General features: G+C 36.0%; 1 protein-coding gene across 1 annotated transcript; it reads left to right on the top strand.

Annotated features, from left to right (window-relative positions):
- Positions 1-14,359: 14,359 nt before the first annotated feature.
- LOC131176089 (metalloendoproteinase 2-MMP-like) lies at positions 14,360-15,463 on the top strand. Its single transcript, XM_058141204.1, has one exon. The coding sequence runs from the start codon at positions 14,360-14,362 to the stop codon at positions 15,290-15,292; it is 933 nt and encodes a 310-aa protein (XP_057997187.1). The 3' UTR covers positions 15,293-15,463.
- Positions 15,464-18,183: the final 2,720 nt, after the last annotated feature.

Below are 18,183 nucleotides of genomic sequence, written 5' to 3'. Positions count from 1 at the left end.
TTTGCAGAGAACCATCGATATGATGGCATAGTATATGGTCCACCCTCCCCAACAGCAGCAGTCCACCGCACCAAGAGGGGAACCTTACAAACAGATAATCAATTTCAAGAAGTTGGTGCCGAGTACTTATGATGTGTCAGACGATGCCTATCGATTTTTGGATTCCTGCAGACAGGCAGGAACAGAGTTGCAGTTGACTGATAGAAGACTTATAGAGTGTATACAGCATGTCATGGGGCCTATGCCTAGACAATGGATGAATGACTACATATTACCTCGGATGGAGGGTTTGTCATGGACCCAGTTTGTGGAACTGTTTATCAACCGGTTTGTACCAGAAAGTTTCAGAGATCAAAAGCAGTGGGCCTTTGAGGCCTTAAGACAGAATGGCAGGTCTGTAGATGAATATGCTACAGAATTTCTGGAACTGAGCAGGTATGCCCCTACAGCAGTAGCTACAGAAACTATGAAGGTGAAGAGGTTCCTAAAGGGGCTTGACAGGAGGTATGCAAACCTGGCCATGATGTCTGATCAGTCTTTTGATGTGGTGGTTGATCAAGCTAGACAGATTGAGATTAGCTATGCTGTGGATGATAGCGAAAGAGCAAAGAAAAATAGAGCAGAGGGTTCTTCAGGTGTTCCCCACATGGGTGCTCCGAATAGCGGTGGCCAGAGTAATTACAAAGGAAGAAGTAAGAACAAGAAGAGTGGTTTTAGACACAAATCTTGAGGATTCAGACCAGGATACGGATCAAGCAGTGGTCATAGTTCGGGATACAGCAGTTCTGAGTCTGGTTCAAGATCCTCCTTTGCACCTTGTGCACAGTGTGGAAGAGGACATTTAAGACCTTGTATGAGGGGTTCAGGAGTATGCTTCAAATGTGGCCAATAAGATCACGTTGCTCCGGACTGCCCCGTGTTCAACGAGCCACAGTTGGGGTCACAGGGTTCTGTTGCAAATGTTCCTCGTCAGTTATATCTTTGTTCTTCCGGCATGGCGGTGATCGATTGATGGCCATGAGGCCAAGGACAAGGGGGGCATGGATTTGGAGGCAAGTCAGGAGGTAGAGGTCGATGTCGAGTTACGCCACCCAGGGTAGGGGTTAAGCTCGGGTTTTCACCCTGACCCACCAGGATGCTCAGGCTTCCACTGCAGTTGTGACAGGTATTCTTCTAGTCTGTTCCTATGAGGCTCGTGTTTTGATAGATCCGGGTGCTACGCACTCATTTGTCTCCCCAGTGTTTGCCATGAGATTGGGTAGGAACCCTATAACTTTAGAATGCCCTTTGTCTGTAGCTACCCCGCTTAGTGATAACATAGATGTAGATATGGTTTTTCCGGGTAGCCCAGTAATAGTGGATGGAAAGATCCTCCTAGCAGACTTAGTTCCTCTACCAGTAATGGATTTCGATGTAATCTTGGGAATGGATTGGTTGGCAACTCATTATGCCACTTTAGACTACAAGAACAAAAAGGTGTATTTCCACACACCCGGTGTGGAAGAGTTTAGCTTTGATGGTGACAGGAGCGTGGCTCCATATAATTTGGTGTTAGCAATTAGTTCTAGAAAAATGTTGAGGCGTGGATGTCAAGGGTATTTGGCATTAGTAAGAGATACATCTGTAGAAGGTGTCAACATGGAAAATGTTCCTGTTGTTAGAGAATTCATGGATGTCTTCCCTGAGGAGCTTCCAGGGTTGCCACCAGGAAGGGAAATAGAGTTTTGCATTGATTTTGTACCGGGTATAAACCCCATATCAATGCCGCCTTATAGGATGGCACCAGCAGAATTGAAGGAGACAAAGGAGCAACTACAGGAGCTTTTGGACAAGGGTTTTATACGTCCGAGCACTTCACCCTGGGGCGCTTCTGTTCTATTTGTGAGAAAGAAATATGGGTCTTTGAGGTTGTGTATTGACTATAGACAGTTGAACAAAGTGACTGTGAAGAACAAGTATCCACTTCTTCGGATCGATGATCTGTTTGATTAGCTCCAAGGGGCTAGATTCTTTTCCAAGATAGACCTGTGATCAGGCTACCATCAGTTGAGAATCAGGAATGAGGATGTGTTCAAAATAGCATTCAGGACAAGATATGGTCATTATGAGTTCTTGGTGATGTCTTTTGGACTCACTAATGCACCAGTAGCCTTCATGGACCTGATGAACAGGGTATTCAGGCCATTCCTAGACCGTTTTGTCATCGTATTCATAGATGACATTTTGGTATACTCTCGGACCGAGGAAGAACACGTGTGGCACTGGAGGATGGTGTTACAGACTTTGAGGGAGCACCATCTATATGCCAAATTTTCAAAATGTGAATTTTGGCTAGAAAGCATCTCATTCTTGGGACACGTGGTTTCTAGTCAAGGCATTCAAGTAGATCCCAAGAAAATTGAAGTTGTAACTGATTGGCTTAGGCCTACAACAGTCACTGAGGTGCGAAGTTTTCTGGGTCTAGCTGGCTACTATAGGCGTTTTGTGCAAGATTTTTCTAGGATAGCAGCTCCCCTAACTAAGTTAACTTGGAAGAATGTTCCATTCATTTGGACAGATGACTGTGAGAAGAGTTTCCAAAAGCTTAAGGAGTGTCTAACCACCGCCCCAGTGTTGACACTACAGATGAGTGGTGAAGGATATACCGTGTACTGTGATGCCTCCAGAGTTGGCTTAGGGTGTGTTTTGATGCAGAATGGAAAAGTAGTGGCTTATGCTTCAAGGTAGCTGAAGAGGCATGAACAGAATTACCCCATCCATAATTTGGAAATGGCGGCTATAGTCTTTGCACTAAAAATCTGGAGACACTACTTGTATGGTGAAGTGTGCGAGATATACACTGACCATAAGAGTTTGAAGTACATCTTCCAACAGAGGGATTTAAATTTGAGACAGAGGAGATGGATGGAGCTTCTGAAGGACTATGACTGTACCATCCAGTACCACCCTCGGAAGGCCAGTGTGGTAGCAGATGCTTTGAGCAGAAAATCTTCTGGCAGCTTGGCATACATATCAGCGGAGAAGAGACCGTTGATTCAGGAAGTACACGAGTTGATGGATCAAGGTCTAATCTTAGATCTTTCAGATGAAGGGGTATTGCTGGCTCATTTTTCAGTGAGACCAGACCTGCGAGATAGATTTAGAGTTTCCCAGCACAGAAACCAATAATTGATGAAGATCGTAGAAAGAGTACAGCAGGGTGAAGGTGGTGAGTTTGGATTTGCCAATGATGGCGCCCTAGTGCAAGGTTCTAGGATATGTGTGCCCGATGTGGACAATCTCAGAAATAAAATCATGTGAGAGGCACACTATACACTGTACAATATCCATCCAGGCTCCACCAAGATGTACCATGATGTGAAAGATAGCTATTGGTGGAATGGCATGAAGAGAGACATAGCAGACTTTGTGTCCAAGTGCTTGACTTGTCAGAAGGTGAAGTTTGAACACTAGAGGCCGTCAGGGAAGCTGCAAGAGCTTCCTATCCCAGAATGGAAGTGGGAGATGATTACTATAGATTTTATGACTGGGTTACCTCATACCACGCGAGGATATGATTCGATATGGGTAATTGTAGATCGCCTGACTAAATTAACTCACTTCTTGCCTGTGAAGATCACCTATTCTGTTCTGTTGCACAGTACACCCGACTCTATATTCGAGAAATAGTTAGATTGCATGGAGTTTCGGCTTCCATAATATCTGACAGAGGGCCCCAATTCACTTCTCGGTTTTGGAGGAAGTTGCAGGAGGCACTTGGCACACAGTTGAACTTCAGTACTGCTTTTCACCCTCAGATAGGCGGATAGTACGAAAGGACAATCCAAACACTAGAAGACATACTTCGTATAAGTGTTTTGGATTTTGAAGGTCAATGGGATGATCAGCTACCTTTAGTGGAGTTTGCCTACAACAATAGTTACCATTCCATCATAGGGATGGCACCCTATGAGGCACTATATGGAAGAAAGTGTAGGTCTCCTCTGTGTTGGACGGAAATGGGAGAAGCGAAGGTGCATGATGTAGACCTAGTGCAGTACACTTCAGAGATAGTTCCTTTAATCAGGGAATGATTGAAAACAGCTTTCAGTAGGCAGAAGAGTTATGCAGATCCCAGATAGAGGGATGTAGAGTTTGCAGTAGGCGATTACGTATTCCTGAAGGTTACTCCGATGAAGTGAGTTATGAGATTTGGAAAGAAGGGCAAGTTGGCACCTTGGTATATTAGATCTTTTGAAGTTACTGATAGAGTCGGAGCAGTTACCTATCAGTTGGAGTTACCACCCAGCCTTTCTCATGTTCATCCTGTATTTCACATCTCCATGCTTAGGAAATACATACCAGATCCCTCTCATGTGCTACAGCCGGATGTAGTAGAGCTGAAAGAAGACTTACGTTTGAGGAGCAACCTGTAGCCATAGTGGACTACCAAGTGAGGCAGCTAAGATCAAAACATATCCCTATGGTTAAGGTTTTGTGGTGAAGCTAGTCTGTGGAAGAGTGCACTTGGGAGTCTGAGCGGGACATGCGTAGCAAGTACCCTTATCTATTCAATGTATAATTCTGTACTTTATTCTGCCTTGTGTAAAATTCGAGGACGAATTTTCTGTAAGGGGGGAAGAATGTAACACCCCAAATTTTTAAATTTATTATTTTGTGAGTAATATTAATATTTTAAATTTTTTTAAAATTTTAAGAAATTATTTGAAATTATTTGGATTTTTGAAATTCGGTTTGATTTTTCGAAAATATAAAACTTTGATAATTTTTAAAAATTAATTTAAAGACCACATGGCAAAACTAAAAATATATTTGGAGTCTACGAATTTTTCTGAGTTTTCTAGAATTTTTTCAAAATTTTTGGGCCTCGTTTTCGGTCCCAAGGCAGAGTAAAAATTTAAAATTTTGTATCCTGAATCGAACCGGCCGAATCAAACTGGACCGGAATCGGACCGGCCCTTTTCTTTTTCTTCCTTCTTCTCCCTCGCGCGCCCGACCTCTCCTCCTTCCCTTCCCGTTTTCTCTCTCCTCCCTCACCCCAGTCACGCCTTGCCTCCCGACCACCCCACCTCGCCGGCGCCGCCACCACCTCCCACGGTCGGCCGACACTCGAGCGGAAAATGCCCGCGAAGGCCACCCGACGTCGCGCGCCGTTTCGACTTCCGGCCAAAATTTGGTGATCCGACCACCTATTGGGCGGGTCTTGTGTCAAAACACATTTACATCTCGAGAACTTTCCATAGAGGCCAAGAACACCAAAATTCATCTAGCAGTTTGCTCAATTTTTGTCCGAGAAGTTTTAGCCCATTTCGACTTTTGGGCTAGATTTCTCCCAAACCGTGAACCCCATGAGAAAATCGAGAGTACCAGAGTGCTCAACTCGTCGAGAGTTTCGCGACAATATAAATTTCAAAATTTTTCGACACTGTTTTTCAGTGGGTCCCACAAAACTTCATAGTATTTTTTCGGATATTAAATGAGCTTAGAAAATTCAGTAAAAATTATATACTAAACCCTGTATTGTGGCCTTCGTGTAGGTACCTTCAATCAGTGGAAATTCGACAGTTGCCTGGGTCTGTAAATTTCTTGCCAGACAAACCAGTTACCGAAAAAGTCTTGGAATTGGATCGAGATTTTGGCTACCCCACCATTGTCAGACATTCCGAGCACGTTTCCGAAGTCAGAATCGGCATAGGTAAACCCGAACCTTGCTTTTTCGTAATTTTCTAGTGCTTAAATGGGATTAAAAATCCATAAAATATTTGTGGTAGCTCAGAAAATTATGATTCTTTTTGCATTAGCCTAGTAATATTGCTAAGGACCACGGGGCAAAGTTTTAGAATTTTTAGAGCTTATTTGGGTAGTTTTTGCAAAAAGGGTCAATTATAAGGACTAAACTGTAATTTTACATCGTGTTATTGATGACTGTTTGGATGGACCTAGGAGGGGCTGTGAGATATGATTAAGTTGTGGGTATATGGTATGCGAATATAGAAGTGTGTTTTTAGCCTTTTTGCAAGTTGGGTAGGTCCTAGGTATAGGGGAGACTCTGCCGGATTTTCGGTACGATTTAGGACGTCTTTGATCTTTTTCTTAGTTTGTATTGAGTCAAATTTATTAAATGATTGTAATAAAATTGTCAAGTAAGCCAAGACAGCCTTCTTCCTTCGCTCAACCGCCACAGTGACTGCTGTCAAGTCTGTGAGTAAAATATTAATTTTAATTGTAATTTCGATATTATTATATGTTCAAGCATGCTCATGGATCACTTATATGTATATGTCTATGTAGTTAAACTCTAGGCACATTTTATATTGCATTCACAACTGTTAAAGTGCTATGGATGTTGCTGTGGTAATTTGGAGCAGTGTGCGTGCGTTGGCGTGCGTGTGGTATAGTGTTGGCTATGGACAGGACGGGTAGACATGGCTTGAGATCTTCGCTGGGACTCGGTCCTTCGGGGTAGACACGGCTTGAGTTCTTCGCTGCGACCCCGATTTGGTTTATTAAGCAAAAGTCAGGCTTGAGTTCTTCACTGGCACAGGCTGGATTTAAGAGAGTTGTGTAGGGGATCAGCTCTCATATATTTATGATTTGATATTACTGGGTGTGTGAGTGCTCCAAATTATCTTTTTGCTGTTATGATGTGAAAACATTGCTGATGTTGCATTTCACTCTACAGGGTGCATTAGCTTTAGATAGTTATAGAGATTATGGTTAAAATTGATATTTTACTTTCTGAGTCGAATGCTCACTCCTGTTCATTATTTTTCAAGCTACAGGAGGATTTTGCTATGGTTAACCTGCTTTTCTCCTTCGCAGGTTGTTTATTAATGTTTATGTAATTTTATTAGCTCCTAGAATTTTCTCATGTGTTAGAAATATTTATTTGATTTGGGTCTGTAGTATAATTATCATGTTGGACCTGTAAACGTATTATTATATGCATGTTTGATGGACTGGATGAGGGAGCTGAGCTCCCATTTATTTTTATGACATTTGAATATGTGGAGGGTGAGCTGAGCTCTCCAATTGATTATATATTGTGTTTACAGGTCGGGTGAGTCAAAAACTCCCCATTGAAAGGTCCATTTTATGGCCGGACTCTGTCCAGTTGAATTCTTGAAATTGGGCCCAAATGGGCCTTAGAGTTGGGTTAAGGAATAGTTAGGCTTACTATGGGCCTCGGGGGCTTTAGGCTGGCCCAGGTCCGACCTATAGGTTGGGTCGTGACATAATTATTCTAATAGATACAAAGTGAACTATTGTATATGTTCAAAGAGATGCAAATGCTTTATAAATAGCAGTTTGGAACAAAAATCTATTAACTTTTCTTTTTTATCTCTTCTCTTCATTTTTACCTATAATCAACATTATTATTCTTTAATTTATTCTTGAGAGAATTTTAAAATTACTGTCTAGATTTATATTTTGGTTATCATCCTTGAAGGATCTGCCTAAAACTACCTAACTGTAACATAGTGGGGGTTTTACTCTTTGTCAATTTCATTATATTGAGAGAAGCAAATACTCCATATGATATTTATTGCAAATTGACTGGAAATTTTGATAGAATAATTGCTCAAATTAAGTGTGCTATTGTTATTGGTTGCTTAATGTATACTATGCATTACACTACTCCTAATATTGCTTTTACAGTATGTAAATTGTTAAGATTTACTAATAATCCCAGTGTGGAATATTGAAAAAAAAAAAAATTTCAAGGGTTTTTGGATATTTAAAAAAGGAATTATAAACTATAGATTATTCTGCGATAAATTTCTAATTATGCTAAAACCATATAAAGAGTTGTATCTATTCAAAGAGTTGTGTCCCTTGACCAAAAGATGTAACTAAATGAAAAGATGCAATTCTTCTAAATAGTTACATGCATGAAGAGATGAACTTATTGGTCAAAAGGTTGGTACATTTTGAGTAGTAAATATAAGAGCCTTACAAGTTATTTGTAAGAAGTAACAAAAGGACAAATGAGTATGCATTTTTGTGTGTGTGCAAGTTTAGCTTGGTTCTTTATTGTTCGATACTCTCATTTTAAACGAGTTATGGAGTAATTTATTTACGAAATAAGGTACATATCTAGGCTAGTTATGGAGTAATTTATTTCTGCAAATAAGGTACATATCTAGGCTGTGAATTATTTTTGTAGTTCATGTTATAAACATATGATTATATGGTTGACTTGTGAAACAAATATGGTGGAGATCCTAGAGTTATACAAATGGCAATTGAAAAAGTAGTACTAAGGATAATAAGTCAACCTTTGGTTAGGTGTCCACTTTAGATGGAGGTTCTGTTTCTTAGACATCAAAGAAACAAACTTGTATAACTCATTTTACGGTGAAATCTAAATTTATAACTTTGGCTAATGTTGGTAAAGAAGCAGAATGGTTGAGAAACTTGTTATCGGATATTAAGTTGTGGCCACAACCTGTGCCATCTATTTCTTTATATTATGATAGTCAAATCATGATAGTTAAAGCTTATAGTAAAATATACAATTGAAAGAATATACATATAAGCTTAAGACATGAAAATATAAGATAATTAGTCTCTAATGGTATTATTATCATGTTTATGTTAAATCCTATAATAATCTAGTAAATCCTTTAATAAAAGGGCTCTTGAGAGTTATGATCATAAGTACATGTGCTGATTAGGATTTAGAATATTCCATTAAATTTACTAATGATGGAAACCCTACTTTATAGTATTATTGCTAAATAAAGTTTAAAGGGTAACAACAAGTCATTAGTAAATGTTGTAATTAAAGTACTTAATGTACTAAGTTAATGGAATGAGGATGAGTATTTATACTCTTAATGAAGTTTAAAATTATTACAAAGGAAACTTCACCTATATGAACATAGGAAGTAGTGCCGCTTTAAAAAAAGCGAGAATAACTTTTGTAAATGTTCATGAAAACAGGAGGTAGCACAAGGCCATATTCGTGCTAAAATTTTGTTGAACTTTTTAAGTCGAACTAATTGATTTATCTGTATAGTATTTCCGATTCTATTTAATAGGAATCTAGGTTCAAGCTAAGGCCACCATAATTTTTTTAGAACTTTGAAGTACTTATACTAAGGAAAAGTTTAAATCAAAAGATACTTTTCATTATGTATGAAACAATGGGATCTAGCAATACAAGCTAAGTAGGGGATTGTTATAAATAGCTTATATGTTAGACAATATAGAGAAAAAGAATTCTTATATTGTTAAAATATAAAAAAGTGAAGAATGACAATAGTGAAATATGTATAGAATTATATATATATAATTCAATATATATTATTCTATTATGGCACTTGGCACGTATATGTGTGAAATAAAATAATTATCTTATTGTAATTTTCATAAATAAAGACAAACAGATGTGTTTATTAACAAGTAGATATATCTATTAATAAACAAGATATGTCAATTCTATACAAACAGTCATGTTAATTTTATACAAACAGTCACAACTGTTTGTATAGTTTTCTGTTAATACACACACATGGCTATTCTATACAAACAATCACAGCTGTTTGTATAGGCATCTGTTAATAAACAGATATGTCTATTTTATACAAAAGTCACAACTATTTGTATAGGTGTCTGTTAATAAACAGACATGTCTATTATACTAACAATTGTATCTATTGGAGATAGATAGATGTGTCTATCTAGTAAAGGTGCCATGACTTTTCATTCTTTATAAATATGGATGAGTTTTTCAATCCGAAATATACTATACGCTTCTTCTTCTTTTCTTCTAGTCTCTTTAAATTTGATTCGTATAAAGAGTTCTTAAGAGAAATCTTGAGAGTTCTTTGTCTAGATTTCAGCTTTGTTTTATCCTGGAGTTATATTGTCATAACATTGCAGTAATCTAGTGAGGGCAATTAATACCTTAAAGATAGTGATTCATCACGCCTCAAAACCTATTTTACACCCACTGCCTCAACATCTGGATCTTCCCGGGTTATTTGGCGCGAGGATCATAAAGTTTGCAGTCTTCCTTATGAGTGATGGCAATGGTGAAAAGGTAGGTTGGGTGGGATTAGAGTGGGTGAGTTTGGAAAGGAAGAGGGTTTTGGGAGAGGAAGAGGAGTAAAGGAAGGAAGGGATTAGGGATTGGCGAGAAGAATTGGAAAGAGCCATTAAGGGAATTTTCAAGGGAGCGAGAGAAACAAAGGAAGAGAAATTGGCATTTTTTTTTTATAAAAATCCAGCTTGGCTTGTACACATTATCATCTCGCTTAAGAGACCATTAGAAAACAGTGCAAAGGACTTTATGTAGAGCTAAATTAAAGTTGAAAGATTTTTGTGATACAAATTAAAGTTCAAGGACATTACTGAAGCAACTATCAAAGTTCAAGGATAGTGGGTGAACACCTATCATCCATTAACACTTTCCTATGATATAGACCAACCTTTGTAGGAAGCTGATTAAAGCATGCTCAATGAAGAAAATGCTTAACCTTACCCAACACATTAATGTTCCAAAGCTTCTTCCACACTAAATCAACTTAATTTGAAGTGGAAGCTCATGAAGCAGAATAAACTAGATCATATAATGCCATCTAGTATGCACTTTTAACACTCAAATCACTAGTCTGCAAAAAAGCCAAATAATACAATCTCTGGACCGCCTCCTACTAAGTGGAATGTCACATATTTGAGTTGCTTCAAATGGCAAAAAAATCCCATCAATAACCTCTTTTCTCCAACACCACATATCATGATTGATCAAATCATTCACATACAAAACTGAATATAGGAGGACGGGGGGGAAGCCACCTATCACACCATATATTGATCGATGCCCTATTGCCCATGAGCCACCTAGTTCCTTTCTCAAGAATCAACCTAGCTTGAACAATTGAACGCCAAGTATAACTTCGCCTAAAACCTACCGTGGTGTTAAAAAATGAAGATCGAGGATAGTACCTAGCTTTTAACAATTAGGCAATTAGTGAATCAAGATCCCTCAACAGGCACTAAATTACTTAGCTAACATGGCTAAACTAAAAGCATACAAATCTTGGAAACTCGCTCCATTGCCACACTTTGGTTCTCACATTTTACTCCAAGCATACCAATGAATCTTCCTCTCTTTATCTTGTTGATCCACCAAAATCTTGCTATTTGGCTTTTGATATGCTTACAAAGCTCATTAAGAAGCAAGAAACAACTCATAGTGTAAGTAGAAATTGACTAAATAAATGCCTTGAGAGGACCTTTCTGCTAGCTCTTGAAACGAATTTCCCTTTCAAACTTGTAAGTTTTTTCCCCACTTTGTTGCGCAAGTTTCTGAAAATATGTTGCTTCTTCCTAGCAACAATAGCTGGGAGACCTAAATATTTGCTATGTTGATCAAACCCATGGACACCAAGCTGAGATCCCAGCCTTTCTTGATGGTCAACAAGAACCTTCTCGCTGAAAGAAATCTTCGATTTTTCAAGTTAATTTTTTGGCCTGACGTTGCCTCATAATCACTCAAAATGCCAGCAATTTTCATTTTTTGAACAAAAAGAAGCAATACCCACCCACACACCCACATTATAGTTTAATATTCTAAAATATGCATTTTGTTAGTAGAAAGTTTGAGATTTGGCTACAATTACTCTCAAATCACGGAGGTTGTGATCTATGGTGCAAAATTAAAACGTATGAATCTAATTAACAATTAGCGAAAAGATTTGATCTTTTCTATCCAATTGGTTTTGATATTTAACAAAATGACTTTTGTTTTTAGGAAGTGATTATATAATGGAAACTTGCATCTGTTTGCCCACTCTTGATGCTTCAAATTTCAATTTTAGAAGAGGTATAACGTATGCAGAGAGCAAAAAGGAAGCCCTACTAGTTAGCCCATTGCAACTTTGATATTGACTTGGTGCCAAAGGGACTTATCTAAATTCTCTTTATTTTTTTTAATTTTTGAATGTTGACCTTAAACTTCGCTTAATATATGATGCTGCTAATATCTGTTAAGATTTTTATTTAAATTAAGAAATTTGAGGTTTCATTGTGTTTACACTGATGAGAAAAAGCAAACGGGCCATCAAAAACTGATGCCATGTACATTGTCTGCAATCTCTACTTATGGAATATACCTCTGAGTTTTATTCAATTTTTTTGGGTATTTTCTTGTAATGATAAAGTTGCTTAAACTTATAAGAGAATTAAAATTGATAAAAATTTATAGAAAGAGAAAGAAAGATCTTTATGTGTATTCATTGATTTAGAAAAGATTTCTAACTGAGTGCTATGAGGGAATTGCTTTGGTGATCAAGTTCCACTCATCCGAGATATATCAACAGCACAACTATTCAATACATTTCTATATTAGTTGTTACAAGCAAAATTATCCGCACGATGTTGCACATTGTTATTGTTATATTTTACAAAATTTAGTTATTTATTTAGTGATAAAAATAAACAAATTAATAAATAAATTTTTTATTTTTTTTATTTTATAAAAAGACTTTTCATTCCTTCAAATTATCCACTTTATTTAAAAAAGTAGTAAATTTATTAATGTTTTTAATATGTTCATATTTAATATATATTTTTATTAATAAATATATTAATAATATAATGTACTTAGAGTAATTAATATGAGTAATCTAGTATTAATGTAATTTATATTAGAAAAAGAATAATAAAATTTGTTATTTCCATACATTAAATTTTCTTTGTCATTGAGGTTGAGAGGCTAAAAAATAATAATGTTGAAAAAAGTATTTAATTATTTTAGTTTTTTTATAATAAAAACATGTCAAATTTAATTTTAAATTACTTTTTAATACTTTCTACCTAACATTCTTAAAAATATACATTTTAGTAATAGTGTATTCAACAACAATACTAGCACACAAGCGTGTGCGTGCACACATACACATATATATTTTTTAATGATAAGTAAGTAATATTATAAAGACGTGAAACATGAATTTGAATTTTTAATTTATATATTATTATAAATCATCTTAGTTATAGTTATTGTTAAGCTAAAAAATTTAAAAAAATAATAAAAGTATTTGAAGGAAAAAAGATGTTTTGGAAGGTTAAAGTGTGTGTCGTAAATGGATGGACAATGTTATCAAAAATCTAAAAAACAAAATTAGTAAAATAAAAAAAATATGGTTTCTATTTAGAATTTAACCTTACACATAATTAGTTGATGTGTATTTCTAAAAGTGTATTTTAATTATTAACCTTTTATTTTATCAATTAAATAGTTTTCTTTATTAGAATTCATTCTTTATATTAGAAAATTCAAATGCAAAGAAAAATCCTTTTTTTTTTTAACCTTTTTATCCTTATTATGTATTATATTGGTCCAAACTGACATGTTATTAAGCAATGCGATAGTCATGGAAATTTTAATTTAATATTATCAAAATTTTTTCGAGATTATAATCAAATTAAAAAAAAAAAAGAAGAAATGTGAAAATTAAAAAAACAAAATTAGTTAGTGAGAAAGAAAAATTGGCAAAGCTGAAATTTTATAAACCCGTTTATTAATTAAAAGCCACCACTACAATAGAGGAAAGGAAAAAAAAAAGATTTAAAAAAAAAAATCCTGTCACAGTTCACGTGAACAATGACTTCATATTCTCTTTTAATCTATAAATATGAATGGTGTGAAAGACAAAATGTGAAATTGTCAAAATTTGCAAGTCGAAAAGAAATTGTCAAAAATTTCACACTTTGACTATCTATAATCATTTATGATTTTTGTGCTACACATGAAGCATGATAAATAATCTCATCATCATTCAATCAATAACTTTAACTAAATAATATTGAAATTATTTTCAAAACTGTGATACTTTGATTTCAACTTTCATTTAAAGTTAGATCAATAAAAAAATAAAAATTTCACCTTTCAAATTAAAAAGAAAATTTTCATTAAAATATGTAATTATTTTGCTTACACAAATCAGGATGCAAATTATAAAAATTTCATCTCAAACAAGAAGTGTTAATTTTCCTTTTTTTTATATATAAAAAGAAAGTAGATAAGCTATTTTATATTATATCGATAAAACTCATATATTCTTACTTAGATATAGTATATCATAAACACAAAATATAATATGTACAGTGAGATACATATGTGAAGTATGTGAAACTCATGTTATTTGTGTTTTCCACTAAGGACAACTGTAAATGAACTGACAAGAAAACATTGAAGTAAGACAACAAAATAAGTTGAACCCTAGCATGACACACATGTATGTATCCTTGAGCTATATAGTAAGTTTGTCTATAAATAGCAACAAAACACTTGCCTGAATCACTACACCAAGAGATTAAGCCATTCGTTACTAAAAGAACAGCAGCAATGGCTCCCAAATTTTCCTATCTTCTTGCAACCTTCCTCCTACTGCTCTTTTCAATCCAGCTCTTTATAGCTCAGTCTGAAGGTCATAAGGGGAAAACTCTCAAATTTCTTCAAAGCCTAAAGGAAGTCCAAAAGGGCCAAAATGTTGTTGGCCTTAAGGAGGTCAAGAAGCACCTCGGGAAATTTGGATACTACCCAAGTGATGATACCAATAATCTAACTGACGATTTGGATGACCTTTTGGAGTCTGCACTCAAAACTTACCAAAAATTTTACAAGCTAAAGGTCAGGGGAAGTCTTGATTCTGCTACCATCAAGAATATGATGATCCCACGATGTGGAGTACCTGATGTCACCAATCTCACATCCTCATCAAAACCAACCAGCAGCAGCCACAACAAGTCGAAAATGTTCCACATGGTTTCACACTATGCTTTTCCCAAGGAAATACAAAGATGGCCATCTTCTAAGTATCAACTCACCTACACGTTTCGCTCTGGAGTTCAAAACCCAAATGAGGCAGACATGAGGTCTGCGTGTTCGCGAGCTTTTCAGAGATGGGCAAGTGTTTCCCAATTCACTTTTCAAGAAGCATCTACAGGTTCGAATGCTGATATTGTAATCGGTTTTTATAGAGGTGATCATGGAGATGGAGATGCTTTTGATGGGCCTCTAGGAAAGGTGCTGGCTTATGCATTTTATCCCCAAGATGGAAGATTCCATTATGATGCAGATGAGGATTGGAGTAATAATCCCAACATGAACCAATTTGACTTGGAATCTGTGGCTACTCATGAAATTGGTCATCTTCTTGGGCTTGCACACAGTCAGGATTCAAATGCCATTATGTATTCAATAATTCCAATAGGGACTATCAAAAGGGAACTCACCCAAGATGATATTGATGGCATACATGCTCTCTACCCTAATTAATCAACCATAATCTTTGTTTTACATGGAATAATCAAAAAGCAATTAATTCACGTGGTCATGTTTAATTATCAAATATGAAAGGATCTTAATCCATATACAATGGATATTATTTTAAATTTCATATTTCAATATCTGCTATTCTAAGCTTAATAAAAGTGCCTTTCTTTTTAAGTTTAAGAATTTTTGTGTTTGTCATAAAAATTATAAAAGAAAGAAAGGCTAGCCGTTATTTTTTTTTTTTTTCTTATTTCACGTAGAACACATATATGGGACAACGCAAATTTTAATAAAGTCATAGTAATTTTGTTAAGGCATGATAATCTGTATTATTATATTAGGAATCATTTATAACCTCTTTTAAAATAAATTAAGATGGTACACATGTGAGATTATATGAATAAAATTAATCACAATAAAAATTTAAAATAAAATAGTAAAGTATGAATAAAAGAATATTTAATGTCGTAAAATTAATTAGTTAATAAGCAAGAATTATTGATAATATTTAAAGAAATCTCTGATTTATATGGATCAGTTTAAGCTTATTGCTGTATATATATATATATGGGTAGAAGGTATCCAAAATATTGAATCAATCCACATTTCAATTCAAGCAATAAAATTTACCACAATTTCATACTTTCTTTATAAAATAATTGCAGTGCTAAAAATATAGTAAAAAATTTTTCTTTTCATACAATATTGATTAGTATTTGCTTGTAATAATTATATTGTAACCTTCAAACCAATGTAAAATTTTAGTTGGTAAGACTTTGTAATTAATTTATGATGCAATGCAAAAATATTTATTTGGATTGCAAAATTGAAATCAAAATTTAGAATTTCGAAATTATCATTGTTTTATTATAAGCATAGAATTTATTAAAAAATTAACTAGGAAAAACTTTGAGAGAGAAGATACAAAGGCTAAAAGGGACCCCAAAAAATAGAGATTAAAAAGCAAAAGAAAACCTAAAGCCACACATTAAACAGCTGGTGGGCGAGGGAACATAACCAAAAACAGGGCACCTCAAACTCTAAGAGCAGCAGAACCTAAGCTACAAAAACTGGCAAGGACCAAAGCTGACAAAACAATAACTAAAACATAGCAACAACCATTGAAAGCAACATCGAAAGAAAACACAAGCAACATGGCAACCAACAAAAACCGAATACCCAAATAATCGCTCAGCAAAAAAGGAGAAAGGAACCGAAAACAAAACTTAAGGCATACTGCTCTGCAAAACCAAAACAGATGGAGAGCGAAGCAAAACTCAAAACGAAAAAAGGGGTGAAAATCCTAACCAACTTAATCGATGCTCTTGAAAAGTGCCCGTTATTCGTGAATTTGTTTGAGTAAAAGTTGAAGCACCTCATCAATTGGTTGATTTGTTTAGTAAAAGACTTTATATCTTTTAAGCAATGTCAGTGTTCTATCTTCATCAATGGAGAAAATTCTCCTTGGGAGCGCTTTACTTTATAATAGGCCTCCTCCGACATAAGCAAAATCAGGCCTAACCCAGTAGTTTAGGAAACACCTGTGGTCTACTATAAAAAAATTTGAAGCACCTCCTCTTTAGACCCCGAAAAGGATGAACCCAAATCCTTACCGACTGTTAGTCTTTCTCGCTTCTTCTTCAGCGCTTAAAAGGACTGAAGCATCTAGAGGAATCGGGCTGGAACCAATAACAAAACGCCGATGATGTAGATTCATGCGGCAAATGTCACTCTCAGCAAGCTTTTCGATTTGAGAACTGGACGAAGCTGGAGAGCTCAACTGCTTACCCTTTGATGTCTTCTTCCTTTTGCCAACATGGGAAAACTTTGGAGAAATATCTAAAAGTTCGAATAAAACTTGTTCTTTTTCTTTTTTCGTTTGAGCATTCTGTTACACTTGACATAATTTTGAATTTTGAAAGAGGCCTGGAATGGGCTGCGCTTAAAGCTTCTTCCAAGGGCTCATAGGGAACAACAGACAAAGCCATGGGAGAAGTTCCATTAGGCGTGAGGTCTGGATCACAAAGAGGAGGGTCGATTATGGCAGCTCCTTGCTTTAAAAGCTTAATGTCAGCATGAGACAAAAAGCTGTTAGCAAGGGGACAAGTTCACGCCTCCCAGTTGCCTCGAAACAATAACTAATGCCTTGGGGTCATCGGAAGTTGCCCCTGCATGCAGGGAGCATGCAGATAAAGATGGTTCTTGCATGATCTCTGTAGTGTCGCCAACTGATCCTTACTTATCCCTAATCATAATCGGGTCTTCTCGAGCAGAGGAATGGCAGGCCACATCATCCAACTCATTATTGCCTGCTTGTGAAGATCCATCTGAAGAAACTTTAGATGTTGAAGGGCAAATTACCCAGAAGAAGTAATTAAAAAAAAAATACTAAAAGGGGTTACCTTGCACTTATTTATCAGAAGGGGGTGAGTTGGAGGAGAAAGATAGCTAGACTCGAGTATGGGTAGCGACTTAGGGGCAAAAAAGATAAAAAAAAATTATGAAAACTGAAATGAAAAAAAATAATATAAAATGAAGTTATCACCTGGTCTCTACCTAAAGTAGCGATTATTTGTCACTTAAATATAAGAATATTCTATTATGAACTTATTTGTAAAAAGCCAAAAAAAAAATGGTGGGATGTCGGCAAGTGGCTAATCATGGCAGCTAGGTGCTACCATGGGTGGTGCCCAGCTGACATAGCTGGGTGCTACCCAAGGTAGCACTTAGCTGCCCTTTGTTACCGCAAACTCAACGTCCTAGCCCCCTATATATATTCTATCCCTCTCCCTCTCCCTGTCTCCTTTTCCCTTTCAGTGTTTTCTCCCTTTTTCTTTCAATGTTCTCTCCCTCTCACTGTTCTTTCTCTATTGAAGATTAAATGTGTCTTTTTT

Source organism: Hevea brasiliensis, chromosome 18 (genome assembly GCF_030052815.1).
Source record: "Hevea brasiliensis isolate MT/VB/25A 57/8 chromosome 18, ASM3005281v1, whole genome shotgun sequence".
In the NCBI taxonomy this organism is placed as follows: Eukaryota; Viridiplantae; Streptophyta; class Magnoliopsida; order Malpighiales; family Euphorbiaceae; genus Hevea; species Hevea brasiliensis.
The sequence above is the reverse complement of the archived record's forward strand: the minus strand, read 5'-3'. Positions and strand labels throughout refer to the sequence as shown.